The sequence below is a fragment of the Theropithecus gelada genome, chromosome 16 (genome assembly GCF_003255815.1).
Source record: "Theropithecus gelada isolate Dixy chromosome 16, Tgel_1.0, whole genome shotgun sequence".
In the NCBI taxonomy this organism is placed as follows: Eukaryota; Metazoa; Chordata; class Mammalia; order Primates; family Cercopithecidae; genus Theropithecus; species Theropithecus gelada.
In genome coordinates, this window is record NC_037684.1 from 17,249,531 (window position 1) to 17,268,974 (window position 19,444).

Genomic DNA, 19,444 nt, shown 5'->3' on the forward strand with positions numbered 1-19,444 from the left:
TCCTCCTCCTCCTCCTCCTCCTCCTCCTCCTCCTCCTCCTCCTCCTCTTCCTCCTCCTCCTCATTTCCTCCATTGTCATCAAGCAATACTTAAGAAACCTAGTGAGACATTAGAGTTGATAAAGTCTTGCCACTTTAGGGATCACATTTTAAACGACCAAATTAGAGTCTCCTTTGGCTAAGCAAATCCATGAGTGTAACTGGAATCTAGTTTATACTCTTTGGGAGTATCTAGTTTATGCCCTTTGAGGTCTGAAGAATTCTGGATAATTTCTTTTTTTTTTTTTCTTGTCTATTCCTTCCTTTCCTTTTTTTCTTTTCTTCTCTTTCTTTTTTTATGTTGAGCACAATTCAGTTCATTATAGCAGACTTTCAGAGGCCTGCTACGAGGGTTGTAAAGTTGAGCCAGATTACCAAGATTGGGCAACTTTCCCAAAGCTAACAGGGTAATTCACCAAATGCCAAACTGTACAGCAAGTTTCCAGAAGCTCAGGCCTTGTTACTTCTTTTCTTCCATAGAGAATTATAGGGGTTGTAGAAAACATACAAGGTCCTCAGGCCAGAGGATTAGAGTTAGGGAGAATGAGGGTGAGGAGATATTTTAAGATAGGGGGAATCATTGGCTCTATAAAACCCATTCCTATAGGCCATATATAAAAACAGAAAACAAAAAGAACATGACTGTTTTAGATTACACAGAAAATATCCTGTAAATAGCAATGTTGAAAGAAAAGGTCAGCTGTTCAGTAACCAATTGAACATCAATGGTTGTACCATGAGTAATGCAGAGAGGAATGTGAAAGGACAGTGTCCTCTTTAATGGGCTCATGCCTTCCACCAACCATCAGGCAAGCTCTCGTAATTCTAGCGTTAAAACTAAACTCTGGCCGGGCACGGTGGCTCACGCCTGTAATCCCAGCACACTGGGAGGCTGAGGCGAGTGGATCACCTGAGGTCGGGAGTTCGAGACCAGCCTGACCAACATGGTGAAACCCCGTCTTTAACTAAAAATACAAAATTAGCTGGGCGTGGTGGCACACACCTGTAATCCCAGCTACTTGGGAAGCTGAGGCAGGAGAATCATTTGAATCGGGGAGGCAGAGGTTGCAGTGAGCTGAGATTGCGCCATTGTACTCCAGCCTGGGTAAAAAGAGTGAAATTCCATCTCAAAAAACAAGAACAACAAAACAAAACACAACAAAACAAACAAACAAAAAACCCCAAAACTAAGCTCTGCCCTGCTCCAGTGTGGCACCTGAGGACATCTCACCGTAAAAACTGCACTGGGAAGTAACACTTCAGTTTCCTCCTGGAACATCAAGTTGGTCATTTGAGCTACTGTTTCATCACAAGGAAAATCTTAACTCCTGATCACTTACCTAGAAATGTTATTGTTTTCACGGATCTTTACATGGCAGAGAATGTTGGGCAACTTTTGGGTAACGAGAACTTTGATTTGATCCACAGAGCTACAGAGCTTTAGGTAACCCAGATATAATCCAGGAGAGAGACGCTGATGACTCCTTTTGTGATAGGAGAGAATATCCTGTAGAGTAAAAAAAAAAAAAAAAAAAAGAAAACAAGAAAACACCTTGAAGGGCAATCTCAAAACCTTTTCCTTTCTAAGGCAGGCTGGTCATGGATGAAAGGAGCTGTCACTAAGTAATTAGGTGAGAAACCTCAGGTATACCATGAATACTGGGGAAGTGGTGGCACAGCTACTGTTACCTTCAGGGGAATTCTCCTCTTGGCCAGTAATCAGTTTTTAATATATTCTATATGCTTATTTGCCTAAGATTTCTGTGCCAGCGTAGATGTGTGAGTTGTGTTTGGGAATAGGTGGTGGTGGAGGCAGCTAATAAAGAAAAATAGAGTTGATAATTTCTGTCCTTGAAGATTTTAATGTTTAGCTGTGAGAAACAGATATTTACAAGTATAAAAGCTGACAGAACAGTTACGGAAGCTTTGTAATTTCTGGATTGTTAAAATGGAAAAGTCGTTTAAGTAAAACGATTTAAAACAGAATCCAAATTTTACAGTAAGTAGGCTCCTTATCTTGAAAATTAAAAAGGTACTGCCAAGAGGTTTATTGAATTTTATGTTAACATTTAAGTTGTAGCTATAATTATGCACTAATTCTGAGAATGAAGAAAGAGTGAATCAAGCACTGGTTCTTTTTTGGCTTAATTTTTAAAACTAAATTGTATGATAGCTAAAATGCTACTACTTATATTTGACTTTTAAAATGTAATGATGAAGAAGATAATGTTTATAAAAGTATTTGAAGTCTTCACATTTTTTTTTCCTGGCATCTTTTACAAAATGTTGATATTCAAGTCACACTCTTATGAAATCCTTGTTCGTGTTATGTTTTGCAATCCTTAACTGGTCTACCACTTCTAGATTATCAGTTGTCAGTGACTTTGCATGTTATTTGATTAGGTCTCTACAGCATCAGCTTCACTGAATTATGTATCTTTTACAAGATTTTAAATTTTTCCCTGTAATGGATTTTCATTGAATTTGCATTCTATTGTCACATCATAATATTCCAAAAGCAGCAGAGACTGAACAAAGCTGTTGATTCAATAGTAAGTGTCAACCAAGTTAAGTACAGGGATGTTTAAATGGAATCTTATTTTTTATGTGGTCAGTTCTCCAGTGAACTATTTGGGTTGTGACTTTTGATTCTCTCTACAACTGCAGGGACTCAGATAATGAATAATTACAAGATTCAGATACCATCCCCCCATATCAGTAGGTACAACTTTTTACATTTAGGCAGTGGGGGTTGTGACACAAAGTTAGGAGTGGTGAATCAGGTAACTTAATACGGTTTGGATTTGTGTCCCCACCCAAATCTCATGTTGAATTGGAGGAGAGGCCTGGTGGGAGGTAATCGGATCATGGGGGTGGGTTTCCCTCTTGCTGTTCTCATGATAGTGAGTTCTCACAAGATCTGATGATTTAAAAGTGTGTGGCACTTCCTGCCTCACTCTCTTTCTCCTACTCTGCCATGGTAAGACGTGCTTGCTTCCCCTTCACCTTCTGCCATGATTGTAAGTTTCCTGAAGCCTCTCAGGCATGCTTCCTGTTAAGCCTGCAGAGCTGTGATTCAATGAAACCTCTTCATAAATTATCCAGTCTCAAGTAGTTCTTTATAGCAATGTGAAAATGGACTAATACACTTATTATAGGAGAAAGTTTCCTGTAGGTTAGAGCATATCCTGGTTTTCAAAAAAACAAGGGTTAAATAACTAAGAGAGTAAAGTTCAAGTGCCTTACCACAAAAAAAAAGATAAGTAAGTGAGGTGATGGATATGTTAATTAGCTTGCTTCAGTCATTCTACATTGTATACATATATCAAAACATCAGTTTGTACCCCACAAATATATTAAAATATAATTCATCAATTAAAAATAATACCAATGAAAATAAATACGTTTTTGAAAGGGTAAGGTAAAGGGAATCAACTCTACCATTAAATTCAGGGAAGGTGAGAAAACAAATATTGAAATGTCTATAGAATTCTATATAGAATGGAAAAGTATGGGATCTTCCTTGACCATCATACTCTGAAGGAGTGATCTTTCCTCTGTTGAATTAGCCATCTGCAACATCTAACAGATGTTATTATGTATTGTTTCCTCTGTCTCATCCTTTATCAAACACATATTGAGTCCCTATAATGTGTCAGGCACCATGTGAGACATTGGGGTTTCAGGTGAATATGATGTCATCCCTACTTTTGAGGAGGTCAAAAAGGACAAGTTAACAGATGATCACAATATATTGAAATCAGTGTTATAATAGAGGCAATGTTGGCATACAGCAGAAGGAGTACTTATATTTTTCTTCTTTTGTGTTATTTTCTTGAACTGGACTGTGAAATTAATGGTAAGGCTATGTTTTTCGTTGCTTTCTGTCCTTAGTACCCAGTACTTTTCTGTACTATGAAATTATGGTAAGGCTATGTTTCTCATTGCTTTGTGTCCTCAGTATGCAGTGCTTTTCTGTATAAAATAGGTATACAACATGTGGAAAATTAGGCCAGATACCTTAAACAGACCATAAGGGAATAGTAGAAGAGGGATAGAATAAGAATGGTCACAACTGGGAGAAACATCTAATGAGCATGCACAGAAAAGCAAAATCTAAACAATTTTTTAAAAGATCACTTGGCCAAAAAAAAAAAAAAAAAAAAAAAAAAAAAAACCAAAACAGGCTAGAAAAAAATTTGATCTCATGATCAAGAAGGAATTCTTATTAGTACCAGGACGGATAAGGCTGAACTTTTTAATGTCTTCTATCCTGTCTCTTCAGCCTAGATCACAAGTAAGTAGTTGACTACAATAAATTCAGTCAAGGTGGAATTTGGGAAATGAACACTAATCAAAGGGAGAGAAATGGTTAATGAGGAAAGGAAAAATGGAAGTATTCAAATCCACTGAATTTGATGATATGCACCCTAGGGATACTTGCTAAACAAGCAGATGTGGCTACAGACTCACAGGTCATTATTTTTGAGAAGTCATGGAGAACTAGAGAAGTCCCTAAAGACCAGAAAAGGACAAATATGGCTGTCTTTGAAACAGGAAGGGGAGAAACATAGAATGACCCTAGTAATTAAAGACCGCCAACTTATTGATCTTTAGGAGAAATGAGAAAGAACCATCAAACAATCAATTTGCAGTCATCCAGGAAATCTGGAGACACTAAAGAGGAGTCAGCATGGTTCTGTGAAGAGCAAACCATACAGATTACCTTAATTTATTATAGCAATAGAACAGGATTCCAAGACCAGGGAGAAGTCTCCAGTGTAATCTGTTACACTGGATAACATGGGAAAAATAGAATCCGGACCATGTTGCTTTTACCAAGCTGAATATCTGGGTGGGAGATTTGTACATAATGGAGATGGCGAATAAATAGTAGACATATTATTGAGTGATGGTCCAGTAGGGATTGGTCCTGAGGACCCGTCTGTTCAGCTTATTTACTGACATTCTGGACAAAGAAATCAAGAATGTGTGCATCAAATTTGTGGGTCCCAAATTTGGTATGGTTTTGCCTTTCTGGAAAATAGTAATAAAGTTCTAAATGACCCTATGCATTGGAAAAATAAGCCTATGATAATTAGGGTTGAAACTTAATAAAATGTGCTTGTAAAGACCTACACCCAAGATTACAAATATAGGATAGGTAAGAGTATCAGAGAAAAACATGTGGAGGTCAGAACTGACCACAAATAGAATGTGAGTTAGAAGTACACTGTGGTTACATAAAAACCAACAGCATTCTGGGATAAAGTAATTCACTCTTTCATTCAATTTTTTAAAAGACTATCATTGAGCATCTACTCCGTGTTTTCTTGCCTTTATGTTGTCATTTTTCCTTCTTTAAAATGTTTTGGAGCCTGAAAAATGTGTGGGAATGGAAAGAAGCTATCTCATCCACATAATCTATGATACGTTAGAAAGGCCATCTGTTTTTTTTTTTGAGATGGAGTCTCACTCTGTCGCCTAGGCTGGAGTGCAGTGGCTTGATCTTCTGCCTCCTGGGTTCAAGCGATTCTCCTGCCTCAGCTTCCCAAGTAGCTGGGATTATAGGCATGCGCCACCATGCCCACCTAATTTTGGTAGTTTTGGTTTCTTTTTTTTTTTTTTTTTGAGACGGAGTCTCGCTCTGTCGCCCAGGCTGGAGTGCAGTGGCCGGATCTCAGCTCACTGCAAGCTCCGCCTCCCGGGTTCACGCCATTCTCCTGCCTCAGCCTCCCAAGTAGCTGGGACTACAGGCGTCCACCACCTTGCCCGGCTAGTTTTTTGTATTTTTAGTAGAGACGGGGTTTCACCGTATTAGCCAGGATGGTCTCGATCTCCTGACCTCGTGATCCGCCCGTCTCAGCCTCCCAAAGTGCTGGGATTACAGGCTTGAGCCACCGCGCCCGGCTTATTTTGGTAGTTTTGGTAAAGATGGGGTTTCACCATGTTGCCCTGGCTGGTCTTGAACTCCTGACCTCAGGTGATCTACCCGCCTCAGCCTCCCAAAATGCTGGGATTATAGGTGTGAGCCACTGCACCCAGCCTAAAAAGGCCTTCTAACACCAAATTGAATGCCTGTGGTTCTACATATTACCTGATTTGACCTCTAATCTGCTTTTATAATCTCCATTTCCACTATAGCCCTTTTGTGTTCCTTATTTCTAGTCAAAATGGATTGTTTTTTTCTTTCCCCATACATGCCCTAATCTCTCTGTTCCGATTGTTTGTTGTTTCACAAATTCACTCATTCTACCAACTTTTACTGAGCACTTACTATGTATCAGTCATTGTGGCTAGGATGTTGATGATACCGAGATGAATAAAACACGATCCTTCCCTTCATGGAACTCACATTTCAGTGTGAGAGAATCATGTAAGCAAGTTTTTCTCACCCAGCATCATAGAGGCCATAAGAAGACTGTGGAAGGTCCATTGTGGGCCTAAGGGAGGGTGAAATCCACTCTTCCAGTTTCTGCCTCATTTCTTTATCGTGCTTTCAATTTAATTTAATTCTATCTATTTAATTTCTTCCTTCTTCTCTCCTTCCTTTTGTTCTTTCTCTCTCTCTCTTTTTTTTCCATCTGGTTAACTTAACTACCCTCATGGCTCAGCCAAATGCCACCTCTTCTGCAATGCCTTCCCTGATATTTTCAGGCAGAATTAATAGCTGCTTTGTCTGTGTTCCCCATAGTACGCCGTTTGTACTGCGATCAGGCTCTAGTTTAATTCTGTCTTGTATTACCTTGATTTGTTTACAAAACTGTCTGTCTTCCTTTGAGACTAGGGACCTTGACTTATTCATTTGTTTTTTTCTGTAGCACCTAGAAGAGTGCCTGGCACCTAGTTGACACTGAAAAAAATATTCATTAAATGTGAAGTGAGAAGACCAGAGGAGGTGGGGTCTGGGGCCGGTCTTTCAGGAGAAAATATGCTGTCCTTGCACAGTGACTAGGAAGGGTATATCCACCTTCTTGTCATTGATCAGAGATCCTGAGAGCTTGTTAGAGTAACAATAGGTAGTTGCTTTTTCAATAACTACAGTACTTTTATTTTGTTGGATGGAGTATGAAAGCTCAACCATCCGCGATGGTAGAGGTGACAAAATGGTGGCTAGTGGTCTTTGTAGGACCAAGATTATATGGACTGCAAATAATTTAATTTTCTGAATTATTTTCTAAATTATAAAAATAAAAAGACTTTACCAAAATTTTTGACTTTCAACTTATCTTCAAAACACTGAAAAATTTCAAGCCTGGGACCACTTTCTTCCATTGTAATTAGCTGAGGCTGAATCGGAGCTGCTCTCTTTAAAGGGGACAAGATTAATGCAGTCTTAACTTACACTTGTTTCTTTTTATGTTAATTGAGCTATAATTCATATGCCATAAAATTCACCCTGTTCAAGTGTATAATTCAGTGGTTTTAGCATATTCACATGGTTGTGCAACTATCAGTGTCTAATGCCAGACCATTTTCATCACTTTAGAAAGAAACCACACATTCATTAGCTGTCATTCCCCTATCTCTCCCCCTGCTGTTCCTGAAACCACTAATCTACTTTCTGTCTGTATGGTTTTGCCTATTCTGGGCATAGCATATAAGTGGAATCATACAACATTTAGCATTTTGTGTCTGGCTTCTTTCACTCGGCATTACATTTTCAAGGTTCATCCATGTCGTAGCATGGATCATATGTTATTCATTTTAATGGCTGAATAGTATTCCATTATATGGATATACCACATTTTGTTTGCCCATTCGTCTGTTGTTTGGCATCTAGTTTACTTCTACTGTTTGGCTATTGTGAATAATGCTTCTATGAATATTGGTGAACAAGTTTTTACATGAACCCAATTGTTTCCTAAGTCCAGCCCATTGCCTCATTTCCAGCAATCTTTCTGATTCCTGTAGTTTTTGATCCTTGTGTTTCGAGCTGCTTAGGGGTAGAAAGAGTAGGAATGTGCTGGAAAAAAAGCAGACAAAGGAAGAAGAGGTCCTGGGCACCTAGGGTGTAAGAAGAAGAGACTGAATACCTAGAGGTGACAAGGAATGCCTAAGGAGAAGAAAAGGAAAACAGGGATGAGAAGGAACAGAAGACACACTTCACCACAGCTTCCCTACAATCACAAAGGATGCAGAGAAAAGGAGGGGGAAGGGGTGTATAGCAGCATGATGGAATGGGAAGGCCATCAGTCTAGGAGTCAGAAGTTGTGGGTTTGGTCCCTCTTTTGGCTGATAGGACCTTGACAAGGTACTTCCTTGAAATTCATGGCTGCTTATGCAAACTGGACACAAAATGACTCACTCATCCTCATTGGGTTTGCAGGAGGATCAAATGATATCATAGAAGTGACAAATGTTAGAAAGCTGAATATATAGTACACATGTGAGAGATTAAGCTTCAGGAAAAAGCTTGCATGTGAGGCTTCCAAGGACTAAAGTGATCCCTGAAGAGAATGGTTGGAGAAACTTAGCATCTGAGAGGGGCCTTTCTGTTGGAAATACTCTCATTGCCGATTAGTTTGCTCATAGGGGCTCTTGTCCACAATAACTCTTTTCCTTCCCAGGCAAGGGTGAGGAGGATTTTTTTGCTCTTTCACAGATAAATGAGAGAGGCCTGTTGTGAAGGCCTAGGATTTGAGAAGATCAGGAATTTGAGGGAGTTGGACACTGGAGTTTCCCTGGGGTCCTAGGGATTCGTAGATTTTAACAAAATCTGGGCCCAGATTTTGTTAAAGCCCTTATCTGTTTTGAAAACCCCATCGTGGATCATTAGTTTTATACAGCTTTTCCTTAGTTGTGATGGAAAGGTAGAAAACGTGATAAAATGCCCGATGAGATGATTAGGCCATTACCAGAGGTCTCCGTGGACTGGGTGTGTCTTGAGGGCAGCCTAGCATTGTTTGAAATTTTCTGAGACATGAATGGTGATTATTATTAATAAAAAGTCAAGAAACAACAGATGCTGGCAAGGCTGCAGGGAAATAGGAAAGCTTTTACAGTGTTGGTGGAAATGTAAATTAGTTCAATAATGTGGCAGATGGTGTGGCGATTCCTCAAAGACCTAGAATCAGAAATACTATTTGACCCAGCAATCCCATTACTGGGCATATACCCAAAAGAATATAAATCATTTTATTATAAAGACACATGCACACATATGTTCCCTGCAGCACTATTTACCATTACAAAGACATGGAATCAAGTCAAATGTCCATCAATGATAGACTGGATAAAGAAATGTGGAGCATATACACCATGGAATACTATGCAGCCATAAAAAGGAATGAGATCATGTCCTTTGCAGGGACATGGATGGAGCTGGAAGCCATTATCCTCAGCAAACTAATGCAGGAACAGAAAACCGAATACTATGTGTTTTCACTTATAAGTGGGAGCTGAACAATGAGAACACATGGGCACAGGGAGGGGAACAACCCACACTGGGGCCTGTTGGTAGGGGCAAGGAGAGGGAGAGCATCACAGCATCAGGAAAAATAGCTTACGTATGCTGGGCTTAATATCTACGTGATGGATAGGTGCAGCAGATCACCATGGCACACCTATGCAACAAACTAGCACATCCTGCACTTGTACCCGGGAACTTAAAATGAAATTAAAACAAAAATGAAAAAAAAATTTCTGAGACATAATAAAAATCACTAATATTTATTGAGCACTACTTTGTGCTACTCTTTTAATCATTTATGTACTAACTCACTTATCTTCATTAGAACCCTATGAAGTAGGTTTTTTGCAGAGGAGGAACTGTGAGGGATGAGAAGTTAAATAATGCCCTGGACACATAACCAGAAAGGGTGGAGTCGGTATCACACCCAGTCATCCTGATTTCAAAGTGGTGCACAGAATGTGATGTGATGTAGCAGAAAGAAGCCCAGGCTTCCAATGAGAAGGCCTGGTGGTCATCACTCCACTACCCCTGAGAAAAGAGAGTGGTCTGTGGCCTGTTATTGTGGGAATTGCCAGCCTGCTTTGGGTACCACCAAGACCCATCTCTCCCTTTATGTTGAATTGGTGGGGCCAACTCCTGACATAATTAAATCTTAAGTCTAGGAGGGATTGGATACCAGTCCTCTTGGTTTTATTTCCCATTTCCTCTCTAGTGTGAGACTTGTATGGGAAGGAGGGGAGAGAGAAGAAGTAGGGGAAGGAGACGGGAGAGTGGGGGTGGGTGGGAATGACATCAGGTGGGAATGTGCCAGTCAGCGGGGGTAAATTTTCCACTTGGATCTATGTGGAAACCCGATCCTGCCTCTATTTTTGGTTTCCTTCTCTAACAACCTTTCACCAGATTGGAATTTTTCTGCACCTGTAACACATTTTTAATGTAATAAGTCTAGGAGAAACCAGGTATTATATCATGCTGAGGCCTGTGCTGTGTTTCTAGGAGCAAAGGTAGCCCAGACCCTAGTTTATCCCTATAGGGGATTAGTGTATTAGTCACCCTGTAAAAGCTCAATTTATTATGATTTTTTAAATGTTTCTTTTAGCACTTGCTTATAAAAGGTGAAGAGAGGAGCCTCAAATGTGTCTGTGTTCCCTGCCCCCACCTGCTTCACACAAGCCCATACTCTCTGTCAATTCCCTATGAACCCGAATTCCACAAAATTAAATCCAGAGGTATTGGCTTTGACCAATTAGCTTACCTTTGCTTCACTGGCCTTTGTCCTGGTTTGGGCCAGTGTGAGGAATGAAAAAATGAGATTATTGTACTTGCCACCCCTTGGCGGGGAATGAAAGTAACTTAGAAACTAAGTTAGCTGTTTAGGGTGACCACAAATGGCTCCTGGGACAGAAGCTCAGATTTGGGTTGTTTCTGTGCAACTGGGTCCTTCCTTCTCCCTTACTCCAGGTTGGCTATCTGTGGATATGCCACTGCTTGTATGGGGCTCAGTGTAGATGTTTCTGCCAATTTTTCTACCTAACCGAAGTGTCCTATGCAATTCATTCCTATCACTGGGTTAAAAAAAAAACAACAAAAAACAAGAAACAAAAACAAGGAAAGAAAGAAAAAAAGAAACAGTTTGAAGCCCACGTTCACAAAAGAATGTGTGAGGCCGAGAGAGCGTGCTGGACTCAGGAGCATACATGGGTTGGTGTCCCAATTCCACCATCCAGGCCAAGGGCTGCATGTAAGCTACCTGGATTTTGAATTTTGGTGGATATTCAGTATTCAAGTAAGTCTTTTATCCTTTATTTCATCTCCTGTCCCCCACTCACTAAAATCCTGACTTCTACCTTAGAATGTGATATAATGTAGCAGAAAGAAGCCTGCTTCCAATCCGAAGATAGGAACTGAAGCCTCAGCTCTGCCATTTTCTAGCTGTGTGCCAAGGGACAAAATCAAGTTTTGTGGAGACGCAAGGGGATATAGTTTCCGGTGTCTTTTTTAAGGAAAACGACACAAAGTCATGAATGCAAAATTGCTATGGTCCCTGAGAGGACCTGGAAAGGGCTTGTACAAGTGAAGGCTGAAGGACATCAAAGCTTCCTTAGCTTCACTAAATTGCCTCTGTGTGTAGCCCTATGTCATTCAACCTCTTTGAGCTCTAGTTCTTTTCTTTTCTTTTCTTTCTTTCCTTTTCTTTTTTCTCTCTCTCTCTCAACCTCCCTCCCTCCCTCTTTCTATTCTTTTTTCTTTTTTAGATGGAGTCTCACTCTGTCACCCAGGCTGGAGTGCAGTAGTGTGATCTTGGCTCACTGCAACCTCCGCCTCCCAGGTTCAAGCAATTCTGCCTCGGCCTCCTGAGTAGCTGGGATTACAGGCAGCTGCCATCGCAACTAATTACTGTATTTCTAGTAGAGATGGGGTTTCACCATGTTGGCCAGGCTAGTCTTGAACCCCTGACCTCAGGTGACCTGCCTGCCTTGGTCTCCCAAAGTGCTAGGATTATAGGTGTGAGCCACTGGGCCTGGCCTCTAGTTATTTCATTCCTAAAATGGACTTAATCATGCCTGTCTGTCCCAAGAGAGTATTGTAAGGAATATGCAGGAGTAAATATGTGTGAGGGTGTTTTTGTACATACACATGCATGTACACACACACACAAATACACCTGCACACATATATATACAATTTAGAAATGTATTATTATTACAGTTCGTTCAGATATTGGTTTAATGTTTTGATTACACTATCTAGAGTTTCCCTATCCCCTACTCAATTATTTGTCTCAATGTTTCTTTACTTTTTTTCTTTTCTTTTCTTTTCTTTTTTGAGATGGAGTCTTACTCCGTTGCCCAGGCTAGAGGGCAGTGGCATGATGTTGGCTCACTGCAACCCACCCCCTAGGTTCACGTGATTCTCCTGCCTTAGCCTCCCAAGTAGCTGAGATTATAAGCATGCACCAACATACCCAGCTTTTTTTTTTTTTTGTATTTTTAGTAGAGATGGGGTTTCACCATGTTGGCCAGGCTGGTCTCGAACTACTGACCTCAGGTGATCCACCCACCTCGGTCCCAAAGTGTTGGGATTACAGGCATGAGCCACTGCGCCTGGCCTCAATGTTTCTTATTGGCTCATTGGCCAGGGTATGAAAATGCTTTATTGGGTGCCCACTATTTGTATTGCCGAATGAATTCCAGATCTAGAGAGTGATAAATAAAAAATAAACTGCATTTGCAACAACATGTCTCTGGACCCTCTCCACTCCATCATTGCATATGTAAATGGCTCTTGCTATATTTCACTAGACCTTCAATAATTGTGTTTGGAACCTTAAATATACCAGAGAATTAAGAAAAAAACTACGTACCTGGATGGTTATCAGTAAAATGTCTAATGCTGTTGGCTCCTCAGGTGTTGATAGAGACTTTCTCTGGCTTTGCAGCTTTGAGATCTGCATCCATTTGCCATTAAAAAATGAATAAAGCATCTCCACCTCCCTGATGGTGACTATGAGTATGTTTCCATGTCGATCTTTAATGGGTTCATAGTAAACTCTTCCCAAGTTGTGTGTCCCAAGTAAATTCTGGAAACAAATGGATTACTGGTAGCATAGAGGGTATTATGCTAATAAAGCAGCACAACAGCAACAAAAGACATTGTAAATAATTATCTGATTGCTGAGAAGCTGTTTGCTCTCTCTCTTTTTTTTTTTTTGCACTTAAACCTAGAATATATGGCATCATAGAAATGTACTTCACAGAAACTCAAAGAAAATGTCTTTACAAAGACATTGGTAAAGATTGCAGAGCCTGCAAAGATTACAGCAAGACGCACAAAAGTTACGTTTTTTTTTAAAAAAGCAAATTCAGTATCTGTAAATATTTCTTACCCACATAGACGCAACAGTACATAAACCTCAGTTACCAGCGCTTGAAGAGAATCCCAGATGTTTTAAAGAAAAATGTCTGATATTTAAAGTATGCTTCTGTGGAGTTCTCAAGAGATCTGCAGTAAGCTGGTATGAGGTGGGGTTGTTTAAAATGAAGAAGTGAATTGACAATGTAGCACATTGTACAGGTTCCCAAATGACTGCACATTCCCTTCAAGATACTTTCATTGGGAAATTGGCCTGGTTTGACTTATCTGTATTTCAGGGGCTTCTGTTTATTTAAAAACCTGTTAAAATTGCTTATAAACTGGGTCACCTGAGGCAGACAATACTTTTAGGAAGGTAGGAAGGGAAAGATGCCACACACTCAATGTGGAGGGGCTCAGGTTATTCCTAAAATAAACAGGAGTTTTACAAATATGCAGGCTTTGAAGATTTCTAACGTAGAACACTGGATGAATAGGATAAAATCCCCTCTTGCTTTAAATATCTATGATTTCTAAACATTATAAATCATCTTAGAGCTCCTAGCTGTTACTTTTGTGAGCTCACATAAGTGGTGGTGAGATGCCCTGTTAGCATGAATACAGAAATAGAACTGGGATTTGTAAAACTGACGAGGACAACCTAAAAATGAATGAGCCCGGAAGTCAATATCTACATCTATGAAAGCCTCACAATTTTCCCTCACAGGTAGGGACTTCGTCTGAAACCTTATCTTCTTCCTCACAAAGACCAGACATAGGGCAAGTAAGGAATTTCATAAGTAATTTTTGACATAAAAATTCATTTAGCAAGATGATGATTTTTTTTGCAATGGCCTAATCACTGAGTCATATTTTTTCTTTCCAACATTTGACTTCTAAATCATAGAGAAGTGGATGAGGCTTTGAGTCCAGCCCTGTGGGGTACTAATAAGTAGAGTGATGTTGGTAAACTGGCTAGCCAAAAAGGAAAAAAAGAAAGAAAAGAAAAGAAAAGAAAGGCCTGATTTGTAGCATATGCCAGTTTCAGTGGTATAAATACTCTTGCTGTAGTGGGATTTCAAACTACCCAGAGTTTGACAACACGCTTTTGAAATCCCTGAATATTTAACAGTTGGCTCTCTTGGGCCAGTACAAATTGGCTCCAGCCTACCATTGCGATTAAGCCTTTACTTATATTTGGTATTGAATTTCAGGGTTGGCTACCATTTATTAACTTTTGGACTTCCGAAAAATTATTTACCCTCTCTGGTCCTGAGTATCATTATCTAAAAGTAAGAGTCTTTACAGCTCAGACAGCTGTTATGCTAATCCTTATCTCAGTGAGTGTTTGAGGGATTAAATCAAGCAACTCATGAAAAAGTAGTTTGCAAACTCTCAAGCTTGATACAATGTAGGGTGGGGGCTTTCTTTACTGCTCTAATTGGAATCCCACCCAGGCTTACATATACTCCTTTTCAAGACCCATCCCAGATTTCAACTCCTCTGGGAAGACTTTTCCAACTCTCTAAGGTAGACTTTACCATCCCTCTTTTGTCCCTTACTGTTTCCTGTACAAAATTCCATCTTAGCATGTCTCTGGCTTTACTGCATGTATTGGCATATGAGTTCACGTTATGAATTCATAGTTGTTTCATCTCCGTGTGTCTGTGTCCCTTGCACAGTGCCTGCAACATGGAAAGAACTCAGTCACTTTTTGTTGACTTAATTGACATTTTGTATTATCATTAAGAGGCTGGAAAATGTGATTCACTTTGGACCAAAGCTGATGGGTAGACATTGATTATGGTGGTCTTTTCACTTAAATAAAGTTATTATCAGTGGTTCACTATCAGCTGTAGATAGGTTTTCTAAGGGGTTGAATAAGAAAGCACTAGAAGTCTTCTTGAAATTTTTTATTAACATCAAATTAGGTTAGATAGCTAGCTTTGGGGAGAGCCCAATTTAAAAGTAGAATATTGGCTGCGCGCGGTGGCTCAAGCCTGTAATCCCAGCACTTTGGGAGGCCGAGACGGGCGGATCACGAGGTCAGGAGATCGAGACCATCCTGGCTAACACGGTGAAACCCCGTCTCTACTAAAAAATACAAAAAAACTAGCCAGGCGAGGTGGCGGGCGCCTGTAGTCCCAGCTACTCAGGAGGCTGAGGCAGGAGAATGGCATAAACCCAGGAGGCAGAGCTTGCAATGAGCTGAGATCCGGCCACTGCACTCCAGCCTGGGCGACAGAGCGAGACTCCGTCTCAAAAAAAAAAAAAAAAAAAAAAAAGTAGAATATTACTGTGAAAATAAATTGCAACCATCTTCCATGAGGGAGAATTCAGGGTTCTTTAGGGCCTAGAGGAAAAATAGACCATGTTAATACAGGTCATAATCAAAGTTAGGTGATCTGGGGCTCCTGATGATCCTACAAGAGCCACCTGATGGTTAACAGGAATGCATCTAGGTTATAACCAGGACAAATCACAGGGCTGTCAATAAGCCCTAGGCAGAGGCACAATATTTAGAGGCCTTTATTCAGTTTGGGGTGGCACGGACATGGGAAGGTGAAGGAAGTCCAGAGTTGGGATAAGGAGGCCTGAAAAAGAAGAGCAAAATTTTGGGAAAATCTTTTTTCCCCCTTAACAAATGTAAAGAACACAGTATTCCTACATTGGTACTTACCTCTTACTCACTAACACTCATTTCTAAAAGCTACGGAGGAGGAAAGTTTAGCACAACCTGCAGTGTCAGAGTTTTACTGTCTTTGGGGGATAAGTAGTTTAGACACCTTTCAATACAAGAGCAATGTACACTTCTCCCTCTTGGGGCCCTGTGTCATTTTCCTAAGAGAAGGAAGAACAATGTGGGCTCTTGGTCACTTACAGGCTTTCTCACCTTAATTTTTGTTTCCCAAATGCTAAGATACTTATCTCTCCTCCTGCCTAGGTAATTTTAATTAAGAATAGACTTTTTCTTTTTTACCATAATATGAGTAATTTTTTCTCTTTAAAATTTTGCAAATTACTACACAGTAAGATGACGAAGAACTGGAAAGAATGCAGGCTTTGGAGTTATATAAATCTGGATCTGAATCTAGAATCTGCTACTTCCTATCTGTGTAACCTTGGCACAAATGAGCCTTTCTAGGCCCTAGTGTTGTGATCTGTTAAAAGAATACCAATAATAGTACTTTCTCATTAGGTTGCAGTAAAGATGAAATGAGATTAAAGTTTGTAAAGCACTCAACACAGTGCCTGGCACCTAGTCTGTTAAATAAATGCAAGTGGTCACTTCATTATTATTATTTACTATTATATATTAAAGGAGCTCACTAGAGAGCAGAAACCCAGAAAACATGGTGCAGATTGCACAGTGCTTGATATGCACTGTGATAAAGATAGGTCTCCTGACTTGGACACAGTGACTAACCCAGTGACTATGAGTGCAGATGCGGGGGAGAAAGATCATGACTGAGGCCTTTGTGCGCTATGATAAAATGTCTGAGCCACAACCGGAGGAGTCTAAGTCAGAGAATGCCTTGGTCAGAATCTTTTAGATTGGCTACTCTGGCCAGAGTATGGAGAGTGGATTGGAGGGTGTTAAGATTGGTAGCAGAGGGATGACTTTGGAGGCTTTTGACCTAATTGGAGTATTCAGGCAGTAGTATACAAAACTGGAAAGGAGAGGAGAGTAAAATGAGATGCCCCAGAGGAAAATCAATAGAATTTATTTTTGGTTGATGCCAATCAAACTATGTATAATGCATTTTTACTTTCCTCAGAACACTGTTATTTTACTTTATTTTATTTTATTTTATTTTATTTTATTTTATTTGTGAGACAGAGTTTCGTTCTTGTTGCCCAGGCTGGAGTGCAATGATATGATCTCAGCTCACCACAACCTCTGCCTCCCGGGTTCAAGCGATTCTCCTGCCTCAGCCTCCTGAGTAGCAGGGATTACAGGCATGCACCACCACATCCAGTTAATTTTGTATTTTTAGTAGAGATGGAGTTTCTCCGTGTTGGTCAGGCTGGTCTTGAACTCCTGACCACAGGTGATCCTCCCGCCTTGGCCTCCCAAAGTCCTGGGATTACAAGCGTGAGCCACATTGTAAAATATTTTAAATTAGTAGAGTGATCTAACTTATTAACTATGTGTCAGTCCTCAAATTTCTTTTTCTTTCCCTTCAGAAAAGTTTCTCTGTACCTTACACCTCCCTTCCACCTCTCTTACCTCCCTCCCCAACAAAAGGTGCCTTCAGTATTTCCAGACATTTTCTTTGTAGAGAATAGTAAATAGTTTGGGCAATAGGTCCCACCAAAAAAAGGTGATGAACGCAACTTTATCATTGAACTAGGCATACGGAAACTTGGAGAGAAGGGCATGCATACAGTACTCAGGCCTTGATGGGGGCACTGTGAAGGTGACCATTTATTGAAGACTATGAGGCTCTCTGGTCACAGTGCAGGACTGGAGAGCTATCCATCCAGGTGATAACTATGCTACAAAACATTTCTGTGATCCCTTTTCCCTTTGGCTAAAGTTTCCCTCAAGTGTGAGCATTGGGATACATGGGTTTGGATTGACAGATATGTTTATTTATCCAACCTGTACTTACTGAGTGTCTACCACATGCCAGGCATTGGGGATACAGTGGTAGCCAAGACAGACACATTCGCTGAGCTGAGGAACTCACAGTCCAAGTGGGTCACTAAACAGATAATAATACAGATAATAAACTCTGGGATTCTGATCACTTTCCTGAATGACGAATACGTGGTGCTATGAGAGTGATTCACTTAATCAAGGGATCAGAGAAAGGCTCTTTAAGGAAGTATAAAAATTAAGCTGAAACCTGGAGGATATGTAGGAATCAGTAAGGCAAAGTGAGGAAAGAAGGGGATTCCAAGCAAAGGAAACAGCTTGAAAACTAGCAAAGGATACTGAGAAAGACCAGCAAGTCGGAAGAAAATCAGGAGAGTGTGAAACTGTGGAAGCCAAGGGATAAGCCAGTCTACACAAGGAGTATGGAACCAAGCGTATAAAATGTTGCTTAGTGAAACTGAAGTCATTGGCAAGACTAGATCCAGGTTTTGTGGGGGCCTGAACCATACAATTTTGAGGCACTCTTTAAGACAAAGAATACAAAACTACAAAAATAAAACTAGGTATGAAAGTGACTCTTTATCTAGAATGATTAAAGAAATCTCCTCTCCAGCAAATACTAGAGTGTTTGGAATTCTGGGTCCCCTTTCCCCCTGAAATTTCTTTAGGTAGTTTGCAAGAAATGCTTCCTGACTGCAATCCAGCTTCCCTTCCGTAAAACACTGTGGGTTCCACACTCACAGGGGTCCCACGCTCATAGCTCATGCAAGTGAGGTGTCCTGAAGCTCCATTTCGGCAGCATCATCTGCCTCTGATTTCTGGTGCCCTTAAAGACCAGTTTTGTATGTATCACGGTAGCTAAAGTCAGAGAGAGGGTTGAGAACCGATAGAAAATGAAGATGTCAGTGGAGAAAGAAGATGTTGGTAACTCTTCCAAGAAGTTTGGGTGTAAGGAAGATAATAGTTTGGTAGCTGAAGGGGCATGTGGGGCTATGGGAGGAATTTAGGGGGAGATTTAACTGGAAAGACTTGAGTATTTTAAAATAAAAATGAGAGGGAAGAGATGGGACCTAGAGCACATGTGGAGGAATGAACTTAAGTCAGGAAATGTGAGACTTTATCTTCTGAAATAAAAAGGAAAAAAAAGAAGGTTCAGTCTGTGCAAGGAGGTTTATAAATTTGGCAGAAAAAATCATTAATTTCCTTTTTTTCCTTGATGAATTATACAGTGAAATCATCACCTGAGATGTGAAGGAGAGTGTGGGGAAGGAGAAGGGATGTGGGAGAATGAAGAAGGTTTTTATTTTATTTTATTTTATTTTATTTTTTTTGAGGCAGGGTCTTACTCTGTTACCCAGGCTGGAGTGCAGTGGCACGATCTCAGCTCACTACAAACTCTGCCTCCCAGGCTCAAGTGATCCTCCCACATCAGCCTCCTGAGTAGCCAGGACTGCAGACATGCATCACCACATCCAGCTAATTTTTGTATTTTTGGTAGAGATGGGTTTTGCCATGTTGCCCAGCTGGTCTGAAACT

At 40.3% G+C, this 19,444-nt stretch overlaps 1 protein-coding gene across 1 annotated transcript in view; it reads right to left on the minus strand.

The window, feature by feature from the left end:
• ANKFN1 (ankyrin repeat and fibronectin type III domain containing 1) overlaps positions 1-19,444 on the minus strand; it is a 318,382-nt gene that overhangs the window by 3,796 nt on the left and 295,142 nt on the right. Inside the window, exons 14-15 of the mRNA XM_025362682.1 lie at positions 12,818-13,033; positions 1,379-1,545 (exon numbers count right to left, since the gene is read on the minus strand). Of these exons, the coding sequence (XP_025218467.1) occupies positions 1,379-1,545; positions 12,818-13,033 (383 nt within the window). The remainder of the gene's footprint in view (positions 1-1,378; positions 1,546-12,817; positions 13,034-19,444) is intronic.